We start from the raw sequence: 23,964 nt of genomic DNA, 5'->3' as shown, positions 1-23,964 counted from the left end.
TATAAATCATGCCACTCATTCGCCAAAATTAATTTCAACAGGTTATACTTTGACATCAAGAATTTGCTTCTGTAATGTGTTACCAGAATGCCTTCCAAAATTTTTTGGGAACCGCGTTTGTAAGATTGAACACATTCAACAATAATAAATGTAATGTTGCCCACGAACCCTAACAATTTTTTACATTGTACATAAATAATATTCTGATTAAATGTGCGTATTTTGTGTGATCATTTCTGTTACTTCATTGTAAGTGTTGTAGATATCAATGACGATGCAACAAATTTCACAATTTTATCCCCCCCCCCCCAAATGTAATATTTCCATTTTTTCATTTGCATAATTTGCATAAGGGAGGGGGGTGCTCAACTAAGTGTCCAGCCACCTAAGTCGTATCAAGTACTGTATGAATATATGAATACTAGCCCAACAATGTATAAACTGAAGACAGTTTAACTGTGTAAACTGAAAGCAATCAAACCTGTGTACACTGAAGACAATCAAACCTGTGTACACTGAAGGCTATTAAACCTGTGTAAAATGAAGGCTATTAAACCTGTGTAAAATGAAGGCTATTAAACCAGTGTAAAATGAAGACCATTAAATCTGTGTACACTGAAGACAGTTTAATCTTTGTAAACTGAAAAACTTCTTAAATCTGACGTGTGTAAATTGAAAACAGTTTAACCATTGTGAACTGAAAGCAATCAAACCTGTGTGAACTGAAAGCAATTAAACCTGTGTAAAATGAAGGCTATTAAACCTGTGTAAAATGAAGGCTATTAAACCAGTGTAAAATGAAGACCATTAAATCTGTGTACACTAAAGACAGTTTAACCTTTGTAAACTGAAGAACTTCTTAAATCCGATGTGTGTAAATTGAAAACAGTTTAACCATTGTGAACTGAAAGCAATTAAACCTGTGTAAAATGAAGGCAATCAAACCTGTGTAAACTGAAGACCATTAAATCTGTGTAAAATGAAGACCCTTAAAACCTGTGTAAACTGAAGACCATCAAATCTTTGTAAAATGAAGACCATTAAAACCTGTGTAAACTGAAGACCATTAAATCTGTGTTAAATGAAGGTCATTAAAGCTCAAATCCAAAACAGCACCCATTTTTACTTACCACTCCTTTAGGATCAACCAGTAGTAAATGTTTACAATGACCACCCTGCACACCGCTTAGTACAAATTGACCAGCCGTAGTCGTACTCTCTCTCACTAAGAAATCACCATCTTCTTCAAGTAATACTTCAGCCTGTTTCCGTGACAATGGACCATGGAACCATTCTTCATGATCCATTGTCTGTGGATTGGGTGATAGAGCAGCCCCGGCTTCGGCCCTGGCTTCGGCCCTGGCTTCGGCCTCTCCGGAACCCCCGGATGCTGCTTGGCCATCTGGAGGCTTAAAAGGCTCTGTAAAATCACGAATAACCATAGGACACATTAGGTGCTTGAGATATCATGCCCAATTAAATTTTTGAATATCATATTTTTTGATTTGTTATGCAGCTTAGTTTTGTAACTAAAATTGTCTTTGGTGTTTAAATGGTTAATATCTTGCAATCCATAGCTACAGTGTTATCCCGGGGGTTCGACTTAAAGAATGATCTGGTACGCATGTCTGTGGAAGAAATCGGGTTAAAAGGGTGTTTTTTTAAAAGAAAAGCACGTTTAACGCACGTTACACGTTTAGGGTTACCATTTCATTCAAAATAGAAAAAAAAGGATGTCTTTTCCGGTACTGCCAACGTAATAAAGGTGATCAATGATCACAAAAACAAGGAAAACGTCTGTCCCCCTGGTTAACGACCCTCGATCACGGGTGATCACGGCATATGACCAACCCGTGTTTACACTGAACGACTAGAAAGCTCAAATAATGCGAGATCAGGCACAAGCTCAAGGTGCGTGATCTTCTAGCTTTCTAACAGTGAAAAAGATTTAGAGTTATTTTAAAAGCCTCTTTCACAGACATGGGTTCCAGGTATTTCCACAAGTTGGACCCCCAGGAGTGTTTATTCTGTATTTGTGCCACTTAAATCACTAATTTACAAACATACCCATGTCAAAAACATCTGTAGTTAAGATTGACGATGCTGCTGACTGTTGTATGTTGTCTTGTGATGTTGTCGTCTCCATTGGTCTGATAGCGTCATCACCCGTTTCACCTCTGCCACTGCCATGCAGTTCTTGTGGTAACGTGTAAATAGAATCATCAAACGCACTAACAGGAGGTTTGGGCACATCGTAAGATGCTTTGGCCATATTGGGACGGTCATAAGCTGCACTGGCTGTAATTAAGAATGAATAATTAAACAATTAAGTTAATTTTAAAATTTCCAATGCAATCAACCTTGAAAAATAAGGAAATGAACAAAATTTCTTTTTTTTTAAATCTTCACCCTTGGAAGAGCATTGACACTTTGAATACCTAGTATTCTTGCAGAATTAGTGGTGTGACATTTTGTGGCACATTTTTATGTATTTTTCACAATTCCAGACAAAATGGACATTGACTACAAGTTTTAAGTACAATTTTTTTTTAATAATACAGTAAATTATGTGTGTTATTTTGTGAACATGCAATGAATTGTTTTGAAAAAAATGAACTTGTTACTATGACAACCAAGATAACCTTTTGTAAAATATGTAGATTATGAGAAAACGTACATTTATAATATATAAATATTATATACATTTATTTTGTTGAAAGTTCAAACAGATAAACAAGTGTAACTACATGTATTCTGAATTATTAGTATTTGATGAATTAATATTTGCACATTGGGCATAAACCAGTCATGTGACTACAAGAGACTGCAGGGCACCATTTTATATTAATTGGAATATCAAAAAAATAGTGCACAATGCTAAAACAGAAAGAAGTGTGCAGACCAGTATATATTGTCGGACTAGGAAAGGGAATACATGAATATAAGCAACAGAATCATTTCATTGTGACAGCAGTCGCATTTGCACCAAAAATGTCTTCAGTGTGTGCGGGATACAACAAACAGACTGACATACAGACATACATACAAACTAACAGACAAACAGACATACAGACAAACAGACATACAGACAAGCAGACATACAGACAGACAGACATACAGACAGACAGACAAACAGACATACATACATACTAACAGACAAACAGACATACAGACAAACAAACAAACAGACAGACAAACAGACAGACAAACAGACATACAGACAAACAGACAAACAAGGCACCTTTTGTTTCACAGACTTCATAGACATTTTTCTGCTTTTCTGCTTTTCTAGTGCTTCGTTTTATTACTGGTCATAGGAAAGGCAAAAAAGAAAAAAGAAAAACGAGTTGTACGTGACTATCAATAGGATAATGTGATATCAAACAAACTGACAAAACTTATTAAAATTATTAGTTTATATTACTGTATTTATCACATGACCATAGTGTATAGCATGGAATATCCCAGCTGATATGGTGTAACAGGAATACCTACTAGTACTATAAAGAACACATGACCATGGTGTACATGTATATCATTTGTAGCTGTGGTGTATAGCATGAAATATCCCAGCTGATATGGTGTAACAGGAATACCTACTAGTACTATAAAGCACACATGACCATGGTGTATATCATCTGTAGCTGTGGTGTATAGCATGGAATATCCCAGCTGATATGGTATAATAGGAATACCTACTAGTACTATAAAGAACACATGACCATGGTGTATATCATTTGTAGCTGTGGTGTATAGCGTGGAATATCCCAGCTGATATGGTATAATAGGAATACCTACTAGTACTATAAAGAACACATGACCATGGTGTATATCATTTGTAGCTGTGATGTATAGCATGGAATATCCCAGCTGATATGGTGTAACAGGAATACCTACTAGTACTATAAAGCACACATGACCATGGTGTATATCATTTGTAGCTGTGGTGTATAGCATGGAATATCCCAGCTGATATGGTATAATAGGAATACCTACTAGTACTATAAAGAACACATGACCATGGTGTATATCATTTGTAGCTGTGGTGTATAGCATGGAATATCCCAGCTGATATGGTATAATAGGAATACCTACTAGTACTATAAAGAACACATGACCATGGTGTATATCATTTGTAGCTGTGGTGTATAGCGTGGAATATCCCAGCTGATATGGTATAATAGGAATACCTACTAGTACTATAAAGAACACATGACCATGGTGTATATCATTTGTAGCTGTGATGTATAGCATGGAATATCCCAGCTGATATGGTATAATAGGAATACCTACTAGTACTATAAAGAACACATGACCATGGTGTATATCATTTGTAGCTGTGATGTATAGCATGGAATATCCCAGCTGATATGGTGTAACAGGAATACCTACTAGTACTATAAAGAACACATGACCATGGTGTATATCATTTGTAGCTGTGGTGTATAGCTTGGAATATCCCAGCTGATATGGTATAATAGGAATACCTACTAGTACTATAAAGAACACATGACCATGGTGTATATCATTTGTAGCTGTGGTGTATAGCATGGAATATCCCAGCTGATATGGTGTAATAGGAATACCTACTAGTACTATAAAGAACACATGACCATGGTGTATATCATTTGTAGCTGTGGTGTATAGCATGGAATATCCCAGCTGATATGGTATAATAGGAATACCTACTAGTACTATAAAGAACACATGACCATGGTGTATATCATTTGTAGCTGTGGTGTATAGCATGGAATATCCCAGCTGATATGGTATAATAGGAATAATTACTAGTACTATAAAGAACACATGACCATGGTGTATATCATTTGTAGCTGTGGTGTATAGCATGGAATATCCCAGCTGATATGGTATAATAGGAATACCTACTAGTACTATAAAGAACACATGACCATGGTGTATATCATTTGTAGCTGTGGTGTATAGCATGGAATATCCCAGCTGATATGGTATAATAGGAATACCTACTAGTACTATAAAGCACACATGACCATGATGTATATCATTTGTAGCTGTGGTGTATAGCGTAGAATATCCCAGCTGATATGGTATAATAGGAATACCTACTAGTACTATAAAGAACACACGACCATGGTGTATATTATTTGTAGCTGTGGTGTATAGCATGGAATATCCCAGCTGATATGGTATAACAGGAATACCTACTAGTACTATAAAGAACACATGACCATGGTGTATATCATTTGTAGCTGTGGTGTATAGCATGGAATATCCCAGCTGATATGGTATAATAGGAATACCTACTAGTACTATAAAGCACACATGATATTGTAAACATGTCAACTCCATCAGAACATAAAAATATTGGCATGTTCTGAACACCTTTCGAATAATGAGGCAAAATTTCACCAACTTAGCAGATCGCGAAATTTTGTAGTGAAGGAAATGCTGACAGAAATGGTTTACATGTAAAGCAATTATTAATTATTAGTTATTTACTGGTGAAATTATTACACTACACTACAGCTAAAATAAACGGTATGTTATGAATTCCATATTTCATGAAGAATGTATTGTTGATTTACGTAAAACTTAATAATGAGTGAAAGGAGATTTCTATGATGAAACGATAATATACGAGTATTAAACGAGGATGGAGTTTATGGTAACATATTGCATTAAATAATTAATGAAATTAGTTTATACTGAAACACAATGAGAATGTTTTTTTTTTGAAAGGCAACAAAATGTGAAATTTTAATAACATTTTCGTAAGTGCCACCACCTTTCAACTCAGGACTCTTTACATAGGTGTTTGCGGCTTTGACTTTTTCTTTCTCTTTAATAGCCCTTGGAATTTTTTTGTCTCCCTCATTTGCATATTGTGTTTTCCCATCACTATCAATTACATAATCATCATTTTTGCTGTCATCATTTGTATATTCTGCAGAGCGGTGTAGGATACAGAGAGAACAGAGTGTTAATAACAAAACATGCAGTTGACAAATCTTCTGCTGTGGTTGTAATTTCAGCAGACAATGTGTTATCATGGATTAAAAGGACATATCAACTGTAAGAACATCATACTATTATTATTATTGTTCTTCTGTTATGTGGCTCCCTAGGACCTTGGCGAAAGTCACTATAACTCCCTAAAACCCTGGGAAAAATCAATGAGACTCCCTAGAACTCTGGTGAATGTCATTGTGACTTCCTAGGACCCTGATGAATTTTACTGTGACTCCTTAGAATGCAAGTGAAAGTCATTGTGACACCGGTGAAAGTCATAAAAAATATTTCAATGAAATTTACAAATTTATAGCAGTTTACAGTAAAAAGATCAAAAACAATTTACAAGAATTAACATAGTTAAACTACACATGGCTTGCCATATATATGTATGGGTGGGGATGAAATCACCTAATTAGAACGTACAAAATATGGAAATTAATGACTCTTTAAAGAAACAATTTAAAGGAATTCAAAAGCAGGTGTAGAGTAGAGCATTCAATTATGTACAGTAAAACGGAAACAAAAGTATTAAAGTTATCCATGCTGTTAATGTTGAATGACCTGACCCTTATATTCACAAAATTAAGACTATTGTTAATTTATTTATCATGAACTTTAACAAAATTTACCAATCAACCTGATTAGATTAATTAAATTGCTAGAAATTATTACTGCACATCTCTCCCCATGTTGCTGAATGGTTTGCCATAATTGACACCACCACCGACCACTGTCAGTGAACCTTTCTAGTAGATATTGTTATTAAATTCATTGAAAATGTTAAACATTGTAGTTATTGATCAAAATTCCTTATTCAAAATAAAAATAAAATAAAAAATGTAGTTCCTACTATGGGATTTGAATTCATTGCAAAGCAAAGGCTCTAACCACTACATCATGAAGCTCCCCAATAGTTACTTAAAAAAAAAAAAATCGCCAAAAATTCTAAAATCTATACAGGCTATATTTACACATTGACCATATACAAGTTTGATAGTGATCAGCTGAATATTATTGGAGTTATCGTCCACAAGAAAAGTTTATTATGACATTGCTCGACAACAACGAAAGGCAGACATTTTGCCACTATTATGACTTACTCTTTCTCCAAAATTCTACAACTTTTCCTGCTATCAGTCACAAGATTGATATAAATTTTGTCCAGTCAAACACAAACACCGTAACCAAAGTTCCCCCAAATTAAATCATAATTTTGTGAACTAAATTCAATCAGGGACTCTGGTTTCTTCATTGAGTCTGTTGCACACAGATTCATGCATTTTTAGTTTTACCCTGGATATGATTTGATATCTGGACCAACCAATTATGAAGCTGACCACTACATAATAGAACCACAGATGACAAATACCCTAGAACTATATCATTCATATGTCTTTTCTGTGAAGTAAGACCATTTTTATCTTTTTTTATTTTCACAGTCTGAATCTAATGCTTACATTTGGTTATTTTTGAAAAATTCAAATATGACTTACCTCCAGTAGGTACGGCAGCTTCGGCTTCAAAATCAATTAAATTCGGTTCTGTTCTATTATCGTATATAGCCTCACCGTCAACCCGCGGACTTCTACCTGGAGGAGCATCTTTTATTGAAGAATAGACCCCATTGCTTGCCTGGTAAATCAAGAGAAATTATTTCAGATAGATAGGAGGCTTTTAGACTACCCAACCAGATGATAATATTTTCAGATAGTGCTTAAATTTCTATACATGAATAGCAGGGTATTTTGTTTTGTTTTATTTAGTGAGTTGTCAGAACATTTTTCAATATGACGATGAAAAAACTACTTTTTAAGAAGATTTTTTTTAGACTAAATACTCACGGGAAGACTACTTGGTATCTGGTAATGTGACCCTGGTGGTGGAGGAACTGGTTGGGACTGTTTTGGAATTGGTGGAAGCTTACTTATATCATTGTAGTATTGTGGCTCATCGCCCCATGCTGACACCCCTTCTTCAAAAATGGGCACCTCCATTCTGTTCAAATTAATAGGAGTGTTTAGAATGTTGTAACAGAGTAGCAACAGAAATGATGAATTGGTGACAGTCAACATTCAACTATTGTTAATTTAGATTCAAACAAAATATGATAAATAATATAACAAGACTTTATATCATAGATTTTAACAAATAACATCACCAAACAGAGCGGATGATTGGAAATATTCGATTTGATTCGCAGGAAGATGCAAGATTAGCGCAGTATTCCAAAACACACGTAATACATGCTTTGCGAATAAGGAATGTCATGAGCTAAACAACTCAAAATAAGCCAGTTTTTCCAAAGACTCTTTCATTTGCATGTATTAATTAATTCTAAAAATGAATATCTGTCTTGTGATCACCTGGTAATTTGTGTGACTTGTATACATTATTTCATAAATCCTTGATTTTGAACTAAAACTTAGAATGAATTAAGTCATTTTTGAATGTTTTTTCTCTCATAAAACTCATTTTTCATTACAATTTCAATTCAGTTTTGCATATACAATGTATATTCATGGACAACATACTATGTATATTTTCTAATTGTTTCAAAGCTAATTCCTAACTGAAACTACTGAATCTTGACTGAAACTACTAAATCTAAATTGGATTGAAGACAGTGCACTTTTTATAGTCTAAATGGGGGTTTAAGAAACACACTAAGTTGTTTTCAGTCATCAGAAATACTTCTAACAAATATTTTCCTGATAGGCTGGAAAAAAAAGAAGACTTTGGTTCTTGGTTTTTTTGTTTGTTTTTGTATTAAGATTACTTAATACAACAAAAACAAGATACAAGTTCAACATTTAACATTTACTAAATAATGCTTTTAAATACTTGCATTAAAGGATGATTTGGAGCAAAAAAAAATTCTAATTCCGTATAAATTTCAAAAACAAATGTGAAAAGCAGTGTAAAGACCTATTGTTTTTTGTGGGCCTAGCTTACCTGAAAATAAATGAAGTTTATAGAAAAAGTTAAATCGTACCAAAGTAAATATAAATAAATAAATAAAAATCAGAGATATTTTGATACAGTAAATCAAAGGAGAAAGTATATCCATTATTCCAAGTGGCCTTAGATTAAGAATCTGATGGCCTAACAAAGTAAATTATTTATTAACCATTTATTATTAATCAAGGAAGGGTCAACTATAGATGTAGTTCGACAAAATAAAGTAATGAAACATAAAACTGAGAGTTTAATGACATATACCTATCTGGTAGGGCTACTGCTTTTGGAGGATTTCTCAAATATTCTTTAAATCTTAATTCAAATGCTTGACCAACTGTAGTTATAACATCCTGAGCCAGTCCCCCAGCACATTGCAAGACATGACAGGCTCTTCCATTTACTGGATCCTTGGCAACATATGCAACATAATCTATGCAGTCCTATTGAAAAAAAAACACATTGAAACATGACAAGCTCTTCTAATCACTTGATCCTATAGACAACACAGTCTGTTCTATGGGAACAAATTAAATTAAAAGAGTTAAACAGGGCATGTTTTTCTATTCGATAGATTCTTGGCAACGTGACCAAATCAGCAAAGATTAATTTGGTGGGAAAATAAAATTCTACAACTCAATGCACCATGTACCAATTATAATTAAATGGATACTATCGACCCATATGGATAATATATATAATCTTTTTTTCTGAAATTAGTTTTGTCATGCTTCATAATCAACTACAATGCAAAGAAAGCGACTTGTCATATTCTCTTAATTGCGAGACTATCAGGAGGGGGGGGGGCAAGGGTTATTTTCGTTCAACGTAATTGCAATATTTTTTTGTTCGTACAACGTAAATAGAAAAAATAAATTCCGTAATTCTGTAATCACAGGCTAGACATACAACGTAATCAATCAAATATTTTTTTCGTACACTAAAAATGTGTCATTTTTCTCAGTACGTACAAGAATTTACATCCAAATAAAAAAAATCGTAAAAAAAAATCTAGGGAAATTACATTTCAGAAACTGTAAAACGACTAGATGACACAATTCACTACAAAATTGAATGTCCAAGACGTAAAAGGCCCTCTAACCAAATGAAGAGCATTACGAGGGTAATATGCGCATGCGTCTCTACACACGGCGCAGTAATGGCGGAGCATTTGAGTCGGAGAGCTCTTTGGACCATTCAATGTTCCATTTTTTAACATTGTAAACTGTAAAAACGTCTTTTTTTCCCTTGTAAATTATAAAAAGCCCTTTTTATTTCCCGTAAAACCGTACCAGCTACCCCCCTTGCCTCCCCTCTATCAGTGAACAATTTAATTCAACCTTTGTTCAGAGATTTACAGTTTTGAAAAGCATGAACAGAGTGTCCTCTATAGTTGACAACACAACATATTATCTGTGCACGCTTTCACAGCTGTTATTCAAAGCATATCTTTCTAAGGCTGTAAGTATTGAGATGAAGAGTCGCCTGAGTTGCTATGGTAATCATAAGATTACTATCAAGGAAGTTACATGAGTGCTTGTGATTTTCTGCTTAATTAAACTCATCACGTTGTCTGGGTATCATTATACTACGACTCATTGATTAAGTCTGACTGGTAAATTACAGATTGAATTCCATGCACACCACAAATAACAATTATTGTCACATAGAAGCGATTTATTCATTTTTTACAGCAAACTATTTTGGGAAGCAACTTTATACTCTTATCCTGTAAGATTATGTTAATACATCATGTCGATTTCCTCAACAGCTTAAGGAAGTTTGAGCCCAATTCAAATTTTGCACTACTGAGCAATTATTACTGCAGATATATGCAATGCATTATGGGAGATATCTTCTTATTATACATCTGTCACCGTAACTCAGACAGTGAGTGGTTGCACCGATGACCACTGGATTATTAAAGTATCTGGCACAAAATTAAATACATTTTTCTAGCCATGATAAAATTTATAAGTATATTTTAAGTCTATTTCATGAGAATTTCTGTTGAACTACAATGTTCAATCCCTCTCATAGCTTCAAAATTTGCTGATTTTTTCTTAACTTGTGATATTAATGAAAAAAAACAAAAAATTCTCGCTAAATTAAATTGGTTTGCATCATGCTTCCCAAGATAAGATTCAAGTATATTAAATAATAATTTAAGTCTATTTTATTGATATTTCTATTCAATGAGAAAATGTTCAATTCCTTTTGTTTTCAATAAAAAAGAATCTCATCTGCTGTGTTTTACAGCACATTCAAAATCTTAATGGGGACTTTTTTAAGTACCTTACAAATCTGATCGTCATTTCACATACAGATTTTAATCGGATTATATTAAAATGACAGTGTGATTATAATCTTGTGCCAACTTTGTAGTCACATTCAATATTAGAAGCTTCTAGCAATTCAGAGAATCATTTGAGTCAACGCAGACAAGTACAGGAAATTATAAATGTCTCATTTCACATGCTGTATTCAGTGTTCAATTTAAATATACAGTAAAATACTTTATTTTAAATGGAATTAATTTTCGCTGAAAACACTTTGAATGTTTTGTATGGAATTTATTTTCACTGATTTTTGACGAGTTGAATGTAAAATATAGGAAAAAAGCTATATTCGATGTATTTCATTTTCACTAAATCATTCTTTCAACGAAAATAGTGAAAATTAAGTATTTTACAGTATATCTAAACTGACTTACCTGTACAATATGATTCATTATATACCCATTCAATGCCATTTTCCCCCCATCAAAATTATATACACATTTTTAACAACTTTTACTGAAATTTCCTCCAATTTCAAAGTAATATTTTGGAAAAAATTTCATATTATATACATGTAGCTTTATTAAAATTTTGACAATTTTAAGATTAATATTATAAATAAACACATGATTATAAAAGGTGGCATTTGACAAAGGTGCTAAAATGGTTAAAAATCAATACGTCTTGTATTAAAGTTACCTATTACAAGCAGTAAATTACTAGCTATATAGTCTACAAGAAACAAACACTGAAAGCATAAATTGGAAGCATAAATGATGTCCACAGGGATGCAAATTGTATGTTTCCCACATGTCTGAAAAGAATTAACATCCACCCATCTGTCTCTCATTAAAACTTGACATAATAATATAAACGACTTACCGGATCACCACCTGACGCAAATGAAATACCCTGCATCTGATGATTGGCAATTATCTGAAACATATCAAATTTGACATGAACCTCTGTTGTAAATTTACATTTGAGAAAAACAAAATTAAACATTTTTTTCTACAATTTGACATATAATTTTTAATAGCAATCATAAACGTTTTGTAATAATTTATGTAAAGCACATAAAAGGATAACATATTTTACATGAGAATCATAATAGAAATTAACATAATATTTGTTCATTACCTTAATAAATAATTAATCATTAATCAGATATGGACAGACAGTCAGACAGACTCTCAATTTCTTACCTGTCCAGTTTCCATAATCATAAGATTGATACTGTTAGTGGAAATAGTAAGGTTTACATTAGCACCGCCAAACTGTATATTTGGAAGGGCACCTAAAATTTTACCAACAGATTTATTAACCTGTAAAATACAAATATAATATTAATTATTATATAATATTATTCCTAAGCACGGTGAAACCATCGTTACCTTGCCCATCTTCAGTACTGTTAAATTTGTATTAAAAGCCGCAGCTTCTATTAAAATGGTACAATACAACATAAGGGATGCGATTTCTATTAGAGCATGTACACATACAAGAAATAGTGAATATTTGGGTCTCAATTATTCAAAACGAATGGGTGGGACTTCTATTAGGGATGCGGCTTCTAATACAGATTTTACGGTATACATTCAGCAGTAAAATGGTACACTTTACCAATTTTATGTGAGGTAGTATACACAACTCATAGCACCATGTTGGATGAGAAATCGATGGACGTTATCTCTTGCAAAGCTATTATTAAAAGTAGTTTTGAGTTCATCATCTGTTAATCTAGAAACTGTCATTAAAATATACAACAGCTATGGACCGATTTTAATCACTTGGAAAATCATACAGATGGCAATATTTATAATTCAATGATAAATATAATTTTAGTTTATATTTTGGATTCATATTCTTTTATTTTAGTGTTTATGAAACAGTATTTTATGAGACTGAAGTGAAACTGGAACAAATCCCCAATATTTTCTACTTGGATATACATGTATTAAAATTTTCACCACCAGTTGCTTCTTTTCATTAAAAATCCATAAAATAGTGCAGTTAAGGTTCATTTCCAAAAATTTTTAAGAATACAAAAAAAAAAGTGCAGAAGAATTTTGGGGAGAAAGTCTGGTGGTGTAAACGTTAACATAAATTCATAGTGGACATAATTTCATGTTGCTTCATTTGAATCCCATCTCTAATAAAAGCATGCATAAACCAAACATTGAATACTGGGTTATTAAAATGTAACGTCTTTTGACCATGAACGCATTTTACATATTAATGGGTGTGCTACCAATAGAGTAAATACGGTATGAAAACATGTGTTTATCATGACACATAAATCATCTTTTACTATATAGAGTAAAGTATAATTATATGATACTGTGGAATACTTTATTTTCGCTGGAATAAATTTTCACTGAAAAGGCTTTTTGGGCGTTTTGTATGGAATTTATTTTAACTGATTTCTGATGAGTTTAATATGAAATATAGAAAAAAAAGTATATTCGCTGGATTTTATTTTCACGAAATCATCCCTTCAGCGAAAATAAATTCCAAGCAAAAATAAAGTATTCTACAGTATATAAACATCATGCAACATCCAAACGATGGATTAACTTTTATACAACCCTTATCTTCTTATAAGGGCGAGTACACTGGTGTCTTTCAGAAGCAAAAACACATACCTTCCTTTTCTTGTTAACATTTTTGAATCCAGCAGACTCACAAACTCGATGAATTGCCTCTCTGTAGAAAAAATAAAAACAAAATGAAATGGTAGTTGATCTCCATTTACAGTACAAGTTACATGTAGATACTGGTATACATGTACATGCTTCATTTATATGTCAATATCAATGCAGTACTACTGGAAGTGAACAGACAGACAAAATGTAGTGACTATAATCACACATACATGTACATGTACAGACAGATAAACAAGCCTGGATACCATAACAAAACAGGACATGAATGTCACAGTCCCAGTCATTTAATTATAAAATACGGTACTCATGTATTTTATGCGCCTGAAACAGGGACTATAAATGGCTGCCAATCAGCCATTTTTAAATCTCTCTCTCAAAAAAAAGGATGTACACCTGTAACTGAATATGCATCCTGATGAAAAGTTTGATTGGAATCACACTGTCCATCTCAACAAAACAGTTCTGAACATATTTACAGACTGCAATTTTAGGATTTTAGACAAAATTGCTGGCAATTCATCAAATGTTGTTAATCAAATTAAAAAATAACACCTAAAGTATTACCTACAGTGTATGACTACAAATGTATAGTTCTTGTGTGTAAACTAGCGATCAACATGGATATAAATCAAAACAGCCACCAGTCGGCCATTTTCTCAAAAAAAATATGACATGCACCTGTAACCCAATATGCATGATCATGATACAAATTTTGAATTAAATCGCCATGGTCATTTCTGAGAAACAGTCCTGGACACTTTTACAGAGATTTTAGACAAATTGGCCATCAATTCAAAAAATGTTATCAGATCACAAATAACATAAATTATGTTATAGGACTATACTACTTGTGTGCATACTTTTAACTGAATCAGGTGCTATTAGGAATTCCCAGTTGGTAATTTTTTTCAAATTACAAAAAAAAATATGATTTTCACATGTACCCCGCCGATCATGCAGCATCATGATACAAAGGTTGAATTTTTAGATATGATTCTACAATGAGATTGTTCAATACTTACTGAGAATTGGCTTCAGACACAAGACTGTCTCTGATTTTGAAATTCGTCTGAATAAAAAGCTGAATAAAAAGCTTGACTACATACATAGTATGCTTTTTGTTTTTGATATCCCAATGTTTTGTAGACTGTAGTCATATAAAACTATGAAGGATGGGGATCTTAGAGAGCTGTTGGGGGTCATGTGATATCAAAGTGGCCAATCAGTGCCATTCCTAGTACATTTTTGTTGTATATAAACAGACCTTTTATCAAGCTGAATGAAAAGCATGACTACATACACAAAATGCTTTCCCAAATATCCCAATGATTCATATAACCAGCATGCACATACGATGCAATAAGCAAAGAAAAAGAAAAAGAGATGACATATATAAGCTGAGACGAAAAAATAGGAAAAAAAGAAAGCATGATTGTCAATTAATGTAGCGAAAGCAAATTATGGGTAAAATGTGATATGTACATACTTTGTAACCTGTCCTCGTACATCAAACTGTAATGTTCTCATGGACTGTTTAACTTCCAGACAGCCAACATACTACATGTGCAAAGAAAGACAAAAGTAACAAAAATATTATAAAATCATACATATTTCTTACTTGTGATTCCATCTCAAATTCAGACATGTTATATTATTAATGTTCTGTTTCTGTTTTATTGTTTTACTACTAGTATGTTCGTTTCATGGGATCAAGGGTTATTTTTACACTTATTCTGAAATAAATTACTATTATTATTATTTGTGTATCATTATTGAGCAGATGACAGTTTATAAATTTTCTTCATGTGCAATATCAACAGATAGTTGCCATAGCGATGAAAGAGCTAAATGATTATAATGAACAAAATATTAGCAGCTACTCCAAAGAATAAAGAAGAGAAGATATAAGGCGAAACAGAACTCAGACCACTGTTTCACACATGTCTTTTGATTTTGTCATTATCTTACAATTCACATACCACACCAGTTGCATACATCTATCATCATAATATCATCCCGACATGTTCCATCTCATACTCAGATGGGTCTCTCCAAATCGCCATCATCAGTAGACGCTGTTGCTTATTTAATATAGCGAGATATACGATCTGAAACAACATACGTCCCAAGGCAAGATTACCTTTAGCAACAATATTGGATAAAAACTTAACTCAATTCAGAGAGTAAATTGTTGCCATGGAAACATCATATCCTAATTAATCATATTTTGCCAGTAAACTAATAACTCGGAAAACATGGTATATCAAATGGCCAAAGGCGGCTTAATTAGCGTCTGAAGTCGCACATATACGATATTTTTTTTTTTAATTTGCAGGATATGGCAATTTTGAAAAACCTGTTTTCCAATTTATAATCAGTCTCCCCAAATCATTTTCTCACAATAGTTATAAAACAAAAAATATTATAATATCAAACTATTTTCAGTGTTTCGATGTTTTGGGTGTGACATATTTATTATATTAGTAACGCATACACTTAACTTTTATAAAAGAGGTCTGGTCAAAATAAATAAATTAACAAGTCATTGTCAATGACACGTCCCCGTTCCGTTCATATTTGAGTGACATATACATTCAAAGCAGATCATGACCGAAATGCACCTGCATATGTACAACACATTGTGCTAAATCTGAACAAAATCCATCCATGCATGACTGAGATCCGGTTCTGGAATTGTGAAAATACGTGATTTTGATGCATTTTCGGCCTTAAAATGGCCATCATTCCGCTATTGTTAAGCAGATCATGAAACAAATGCACATACATATTTGTGACATGATGTACCTTGTGTGTGTGAAGTTTGAACTCGATCAATCCAAGCATGTCTCAGATACGGATCCAGAACTGAATTCTTTAAAACAAAATGGCCGCCAGTCGGCCATTTCGAACCCGATCCAAAAAAAAAATGACGTGCATCAAGGTCCTATTATGTTTATTGTATGTACCAAATTTGAACAAAATCCGTCCATGCATAACTGAGATCCGGGTCCGGAATGGTGAAAATGTGCGATTTCAATGCATTTTCGGCCTTAAAGCGGCCCCCATTTGGCTATCGTTAATGAGATCATGAAACAAATGCACATACATATTTGTGACATGATGTACCTTGTGTGTGTGAAGTTTGAACTTGATCAATCCAGACATGTCTCGGATACGGATCCAGAACTGAATTCTTTAAAACAAAATGGCCGCCAGTCGGCTATTTCGAACTTGATCCGGAAAAAAAAATGACGTGCATCAAGGTCCTATTATGTTTAATGTATGTACCAAATTTGAATGAAATCCGTCCATGCATAACTGAGATCTGGGTCCGGAATGGTGAAAATGTGCGATTTCAATGCATTTTCGGCCTTAAAGCGGCCCCCATTTGGCTATCGTTAATGAGATCATGAAACAAATGCACATACATATTTGTGACATGATGTACCTTGTGTGTGTGAAGTTTGAACTTGATCAATCCAGACATGTCTCAGATACGGATCCAGAACTGAATTCTTTAAAACAAAATGGCCGCCAGTCGGCTATTTCGAACTTGATCCGAAAAAAAAAATGACGTGCATCAAGGTCCTATTATGTTTAATGTATGTACCAAATTTGAATGAAATCCGTCCATGCATAACAGAGATCCGGGTCCGGAATGGTGAAAATGTGCGATTTCAATGCATTTTCGGCCTTAAAGTGGCCGCCATTTGGCTATCGTTAATGAGATCATGAAACAAATGCACATACATATTTGTGACATGATGTACCTTGTGTGTGTGAAGTTTGAACTCGATCAATCCAAGCATGTCTCAGATACGGATCCAGAACTGAATTCTTTAAAACAAAATGGCCGCCAGTCGGCCATTTCGAACCCGATCCAAAAAAAAAATGACGTGCATCAAGGTCCTATTATGTTTATTGTATGTACCAAATTTGAACAAAATCCGTCCATGCATAACTGAGATCCGGGTCCGGAATGGTGAAAATGTGCGATTTTGATGCATTTTCGGCCTTAAAATGGCCGCTATTCGGCTATCGTTAATCGGATCATGAAAAAAATGCATGTGCATATGTCCCATATAATGTGTGATGTATGAGTGAAGTTTGAACTTAATCGGTCCATGCATGTTCGAGATACAGGTGATCACGGACGCACGGACGGACGGACGAACGGACGGACGGACGGACGCACACAGGGCAAAACATAAGTCCCCGTTTTCGGACTGCGTCCGAACGGGGACTAAAAATGTGGTACAGAATACTAAATGCATTTTTTGGTTATCTGTACTTCTATTGAAGATGCACTTCTAATAGTAGAAAAAATATGTCACATATTAAAATACGTAAATTAAATTGTGAATTTCATTTTTATATTGTTTCATTTCACTGAAATTAACAAAATTACAATCGAATAATTATTAATGAGTTTACAGTACTGTGTTAGAAAAGGTCAAAGGTTAGAAAAACAAGTACGACCACAAAGATGTGTAAAATTCCAATTACATTGAGAAAATTCTGAAAAATATCAGTATCAAATTGGTTTTCTTATTGTTATAATTCTAACAAAATATTTTTTAATTATAATTAACTCAATATCTATTGCCTAACAATATTTTACCCAACATATTATAATATAGTATTAAACAAGCTGTTGAAAATTATTACAACATTGATATAAAGTAACTGAAGTTAGTTATACATGATGTAGTATTCCAACTCATGCCTGATTTATATCAATCTAATAGCTGAAATGCCATCAGATGCTATGAATACGCTCAATTTTAAAATTCACTCAAGTTGAAAATCAACAGATGTGAGATATTCTAACTATCCTCAAAGTCATCATAACTTATCAGACCCCCCCCCCCCTTCCTGAAATATTTAAAACAGAAGCCAATCTTTGTGAATTCACAAATGTGGGGACACTATTCAGCAGGAAATTTGAACACACAAAATGGTTTGAAAATGTTGAAATTTGTACATTTGTCCAGAAAATAATGAGATGGTACAAAAACATATTTACTTGATCAAAGTCAAATAAAGTTTGACTTGAGGAAACTAAAAATTGTTGTGTACAATAGTGGTCACTATAGGCAGGTGATCTACAAAAACATTATGCCTCTGGACTGCCCAAGAGTGGTCACTTAACACAGGTTTGACTGTATACACAAAACTCACACACCACTACCTGCTTCAAGAAATCAAGAAAACAGGAATACAAAAACACGATGAATAAAACATGTAGAGAAATTCTGAAATATTTTCCGAGATCCATAAATTTTCTGTGGACTTTGAAGGTTTTGCAGTTTGTTAGTTCAGCTGTTGTGAATGATCAGCAGTTGCAAGAACTGACAATCCCATGATATGTTGCTTTCAACTTCCAAACAAGAACATCTGCTTCCTATTAATTTTAACCCCTTTGATACTAATGTCAACTTTTTTCATCTTCCAAAAAATAGTTCTATGTTGCATCCATGCATATTATTTAGGTAATTTGCATATCACCAACCCTTTCACAGCTATTGTCTACTTTGTAACCTTTTAGAAAGTACTTCTGTCTATGCATATTACGTAGTTTGCATATTACCACCCTTTCACAGCTATTGCCTACATTGTAACCTTTTAGAAAGTACTTCTGTCTATGCATATTACGTAGTTTGCATATTACCACCCTTTCACAGCTATTGCCTACATTGTAACCTTTTAGAAAGTAGTTCTGTCTAAGCATATTAATTAGGTAATTTGCATATCACTAACCCTGTCTATGCATATTAGGTAGTTTGGTTAGGTTGGTTAGGCAGAAATTTCATAAAACAATTTTTGTTGAATTAAGATACAACTACTAGTATAATCCAGTCATTCCTGAGTCAAGCATAGGATGATAAAATAGACAAGCAGCCTCTCGGCTGAGATAGCTCCGCTGTTAGCAATGCACATTTCAATTAAAGAACTGAAGATATCATTAGAAAATGAACAATATGTATAGTATGTATAGCAATCGGACTTGCTGTTTTCAACAAGAATTCAAATACATCACTTTTTACCAAAAATGACAAAAATATTCACCAAAATTAGAGAATTGAGGATATCATCACAAAATGAACAAATCTGAGAAAGGTCCACATGTAGTACCTATGTATGTAATATCAAAGCAATTGGAGTTTTGGTTTTTAACAAGAAGTCGAAAATATCACTTTTTACCAAAAATGACAAAAATATTCACCAAAATAAAAGAATTTAAGATATCATCACAAAATGAACAAATCTGAGAGAGGTCCACATGTAGTACCTATATATGTAATATCAAAGCAATTGGACTTGCGGTTTTTAACAAGAAGCCGAAAATATCACTTTTTACCAAAAATTACAAAAATATTCACCAAAATTAGAGAATTGAAGATATCATCATGAAATGAACAAATCTGAGAAAGGTCTACCCTAGGTACATACATACCAAGTATCAGAGCATTCATGCTTGTAGTTTTCAAGAAGAAGACGAAAAAGTAAAACATTGACACGGACGTCGGACGCTGACGGACAATCACTCGTATAATAAGCTCCGCTCGACAAAGTCGACAGCGGAGCTAAAAAAGGTCAATCAGACACCTACATAAAATACTGCAGATGTGTGACATGCTAGATGCAATCTAAGTGAAAAAGTCAAACACATAAACCAGGTGGTTTCATTGTAATGTTCGTTTTTTATAGTCATTATCAAATAGGAATTCATGATTTCCTGACAGGAAGCACATAACCAGATTTTTTATAGTCATCATCAACTTGCTTATCATTGCAATTGTATAATCCTAACATCATTAGACCTGACCACACTTGCATGCTAAAAGAATTCAGATTTTACATTCAACCTATAAACAAAGATATTTCAATGAACTTTAAGATCATATTACAGAGCGGTTTTGTTTCGTTCAGTGCACAACCAAGACTGTTTTTCATCTGGTCTGATCTGATCTGATCTGATCTGGTCTGATCTGGTCTGGTCTACTTCACTCAGTGTGGACAGGGTCTCAATCCTGCAAAAAGGGCCTGTCAGTTAGAACTGGAATATACTTTGATATATGACAATTTTTTTGATTGCCGATGTACCAGCAAAAAAACAACTATTAACAGGTTGGCTATTGAAAACTCTGACAATATTTCTTCTATTAAAAGCATACCCATATAGACATACATACACATACCATATTTTCTCTACAAGAAGCTGCCCTTGATGCCGTCCCTGATTAAGTTAAGTCACACAGATGGTGGGCAAATACATTAACCATTAGACCACACATCAGGTTAGCCAACCACAGGAATTGACTCTGTAATCTCCATGATGCTACATGTAGGTGGACATGCTAACAAAGCCACACATCTGGTGAGCCAACCACAGGAATTGACCCCGTAATCTCCATGATGCTAGGTGGACATGCTAATAAAGCCACACATCTGGTTAGCCAACCACAGGAATTGACCCCGTAATCTCCATGATGCTAGGTGGACATGCTAACAATAAAGCCACACATCTGGTTAGCCAACCACAGGAATTGACTCTGTAATCTCCATGATGCTAGGTGGACATGCTAATAAAGCCACACATCTGGTTAGCCAACCACAGGAATTGACCCCGTAATCTCCATGATGCTAGGTGGACATGCTAACAATAAAGCCACACATCAGGTTAGCCAACCACAGGAATTGACCCCGTAATATCCATGATGCTAGGTGGCCATGCTAACAATAAAGCCACACATCTGGTTAACCAACCACAGGAATTGACCTCGTAATCTCCATGATGCTAGGTGGACATGCTAACAATAAAGCCACACATCTGGTTAGCCAACCACAGGAATCGACCCCGTAATCTCCATGATGCTAGGTGGACATGCTAACAATAAAGCCACACATCAGGTTAGCCAACCACAGGAATTGACCCCGTAATCTCCATGATGCTAGGTGGACATGTTAACAATAAAGCCACACATCAGGTTAGCCGACAACAGGAATTGACCCCGTAATCTCCATGATGCTAGGTGGAAATGCTAACAATAAAGCCACACATCAGGTTAGCCAACCACAGGAATTGACCCCGTAATCTCCATGATGCTAGGTGGACATGCTAACAAAAAAGCCACACATCTGGTTAGCCAACCACAGGAATTGACCCCGTAATATCCATGATGCTAGGTGGCCATGCTAACAATAAAGCCACACATCAGGTTAGCTGACAACAGGATATGCCATTCATTCATTTTTTGTATCCAAACTGAATTTCATTTGTACAAGCTCATGTACAGAGATAAAAAACACAAAACAAATCATCATTGACATGGACATGTACATGGGTGTCAACATGTATAATGTTTGTATCAAATGTGAAAACAGACAAATCCTATCCAAGATACCACATTTTCAAAAAAACAAGATGGATGCCAGTCGGTCATCTTCAATCTGATAATAGAACAAACTGACATGAACATGTATTCCTATATGTATGATTGTATGTGCCTTAGAGATATAGTAGTACACTTTATGGTTAAAAAGCAAGATGGCCTGTCAGCCATCTTTGATCGGATTGTAAAACAAACCGACTTGAACATGTATTTCAATATGCATGATGTATGTGCCAAATATGAATGAAAATGGTCCCTAAGTCTTGGACATATAAAAGTATAGTCAAAAAGCAAAATGGCCGCCAGTCAGCCGTCTTTGATCTGACTGTAAAACAAATTGTCATGGACAGGTAATCTAAAATGTACAATGTATTTACCAAATTTGAACAAAAACCGACAAAGCATACATAAGATACTACATTTTCAAAAAATAAACTGGCTGCCCGTCAGCCATCTTGGATTGAATCATTCAGTAAATCACTGCATATGCATATGTCCAAGATAAAGTATTAGACACATGTAAAGAATGAACAGATTTAGTCCACAGACGGACGAATGGACGGACGGACGGACGGACGGACGGACAGAGAGCAAATTATAAGTCCCCGTTTCGATCTTTGTCAAACTGGGACTAATAGAGTGCCTCAGTCATGTACAGCACATGTTTAAATTACATGTAAATAAAACAATATGTTTACATGCGTTGTATATGCTCCATGGGACCCATATTGAATACAATGAGACACTGATCGTGCTGCTTTGATGACACATTAATAAATTTTAATCTAGTAATTATTTTTATTATTCATAGAAATTCTCTAAGATGCTGTAACCATGGAAATTATGCTGAATGCTAATAGATGTTTATTGTAAATGTCATCTCAATGTTTTAATTAATTGGCAATAAAATGTGTGTTGTGTTTAGTTGAGCTGAACTAAAGAATAACAAGCCATGCATGGCACAGTCCCAGTTAGTTATCAAATTTAAAATATATAGTTTTGTTTATAGTAATATAGCTGAAATATAACCATGTCAGGAATATGATTATGATGATTTTTTAACATTAAAATGATTGACATTTGTATCTGATCGTCAAACAAGTACTTGTCCATATTGGGAGATATTGCTCTGGAACAGCATTAATTAAAACAAAATCAGCCATTTTGAATACATGTATATATCTATAACATGATATATAACGAATATATAAAATTTGAACATAATCAGTCAAAACAAGTCGGAGATATGGCTCTAGAAGCCCAATCATTGAAAAAAATGGCCACCAGTCAGCCATTTTGAAAACTGGACTAATAATCAATAATGATAATAAAGAAAGCTTAGAAAGAAGAACTCATGTGTGCTGTGAGTATTGGGGACATATGAAAATGTATTAGCCTTCCAAACAAACAGCCTGTTGGCTGAGATAGCTCCGCTGTTAGCAATGCACATTTCAATTAAAGAACAGAAAATAGAAGTCGAAAATACCACTTTTTACCAAAAATAACAAAAATATTCATCAAAATTACAGAATTGAAATGAACAAATCTGAGAGAGGTCTACATGTAGTATTTTTTATATATGTAATATCAAAGCAATTGGACTTGCGGTTTTTAATAAGAAATCAAAAATATCACTTTTTACCAAAAATGACAAAAATATTCACCAAAATTAGAGAA

General features: G+C 34.0%; 1 protein-coding gene across 5 annotated transcripts in view; it reads right to left on the bottom strand.

Moving 5' to 3' along the window:
• LOC102802005 (SHC-transforming protein 1-like) overlaps positions 1-23,964 on the bottom strand; it is a 75,103-nt gene that overhangs the window by 4,193 nt on the left and 46,946 nt on the right. For 4 of the 5 annotated variants that reach the window (XM_085506973.1, XM_085506972.1, XM_085506971.1 and 1 more), the window contains 11 exons: positions 15,378-15,448; positions 13,871-13,931; positions 12,431-12,550; positions 12,108-12,161; positions 9,211-9,389; positions 7,833-7,986; positions 7,485-7,623; positions 5,765-5,923; positions 3,242-3,307; positions 2,068-2,298; positions 1,131-1,420 (listed from right to left, as the gene is read on the bottom strand). In XM_085506973.1, the coding sequence (XP_085363099.1) occupies positions 1,131-1,420; positions 2,068-2,298; positions 3,242-3,307; positions 5,765-5,923; positions 7,485-7,623; positions 7,833-7,986; positions 9,211-9,389; positions 12,108-12,161; positions 12,431-12,550; positions 13,871-13,931; positions 15,378-15,448 (1,524 nt within the window). The remainder of the gene's footprint in view (positions 1-1,130; positions 1,421-2,067; positions 2,299-3,241; positions 3,308-5,764; positions 5,924-7,484; positions 7,624-7,832; positions 7,987-9,210; positions 9,390-12,107; positions 12,162-12,430; positions 12,551-13,870; positions 13,932-15,377; positions 15,449-23,964) is intronic. The other variant, XM_085506970.1, reaches the window with a different exon arrangement.

This window comes from Saccoglossus kowalevskii, chromosome 13, assembly GCF_978046115.1.
Source record: "Saccoglossus kowalevskii chromosome 13, keSacKowa6.1, whole genome shotgun sequence".
NCBI classification, from domain to species: Eukaryota; Metazoa; Hemichordata; class Enteropneusta; family Harrimaniidae; genus Saccoglossus; species Saccoglossus kowalevskii.
The sequence above is the reverse complement of the archived record's forward strand: the minus strand, read 5'-3'. Positions and strand labels throughout refer to the sequence as shown.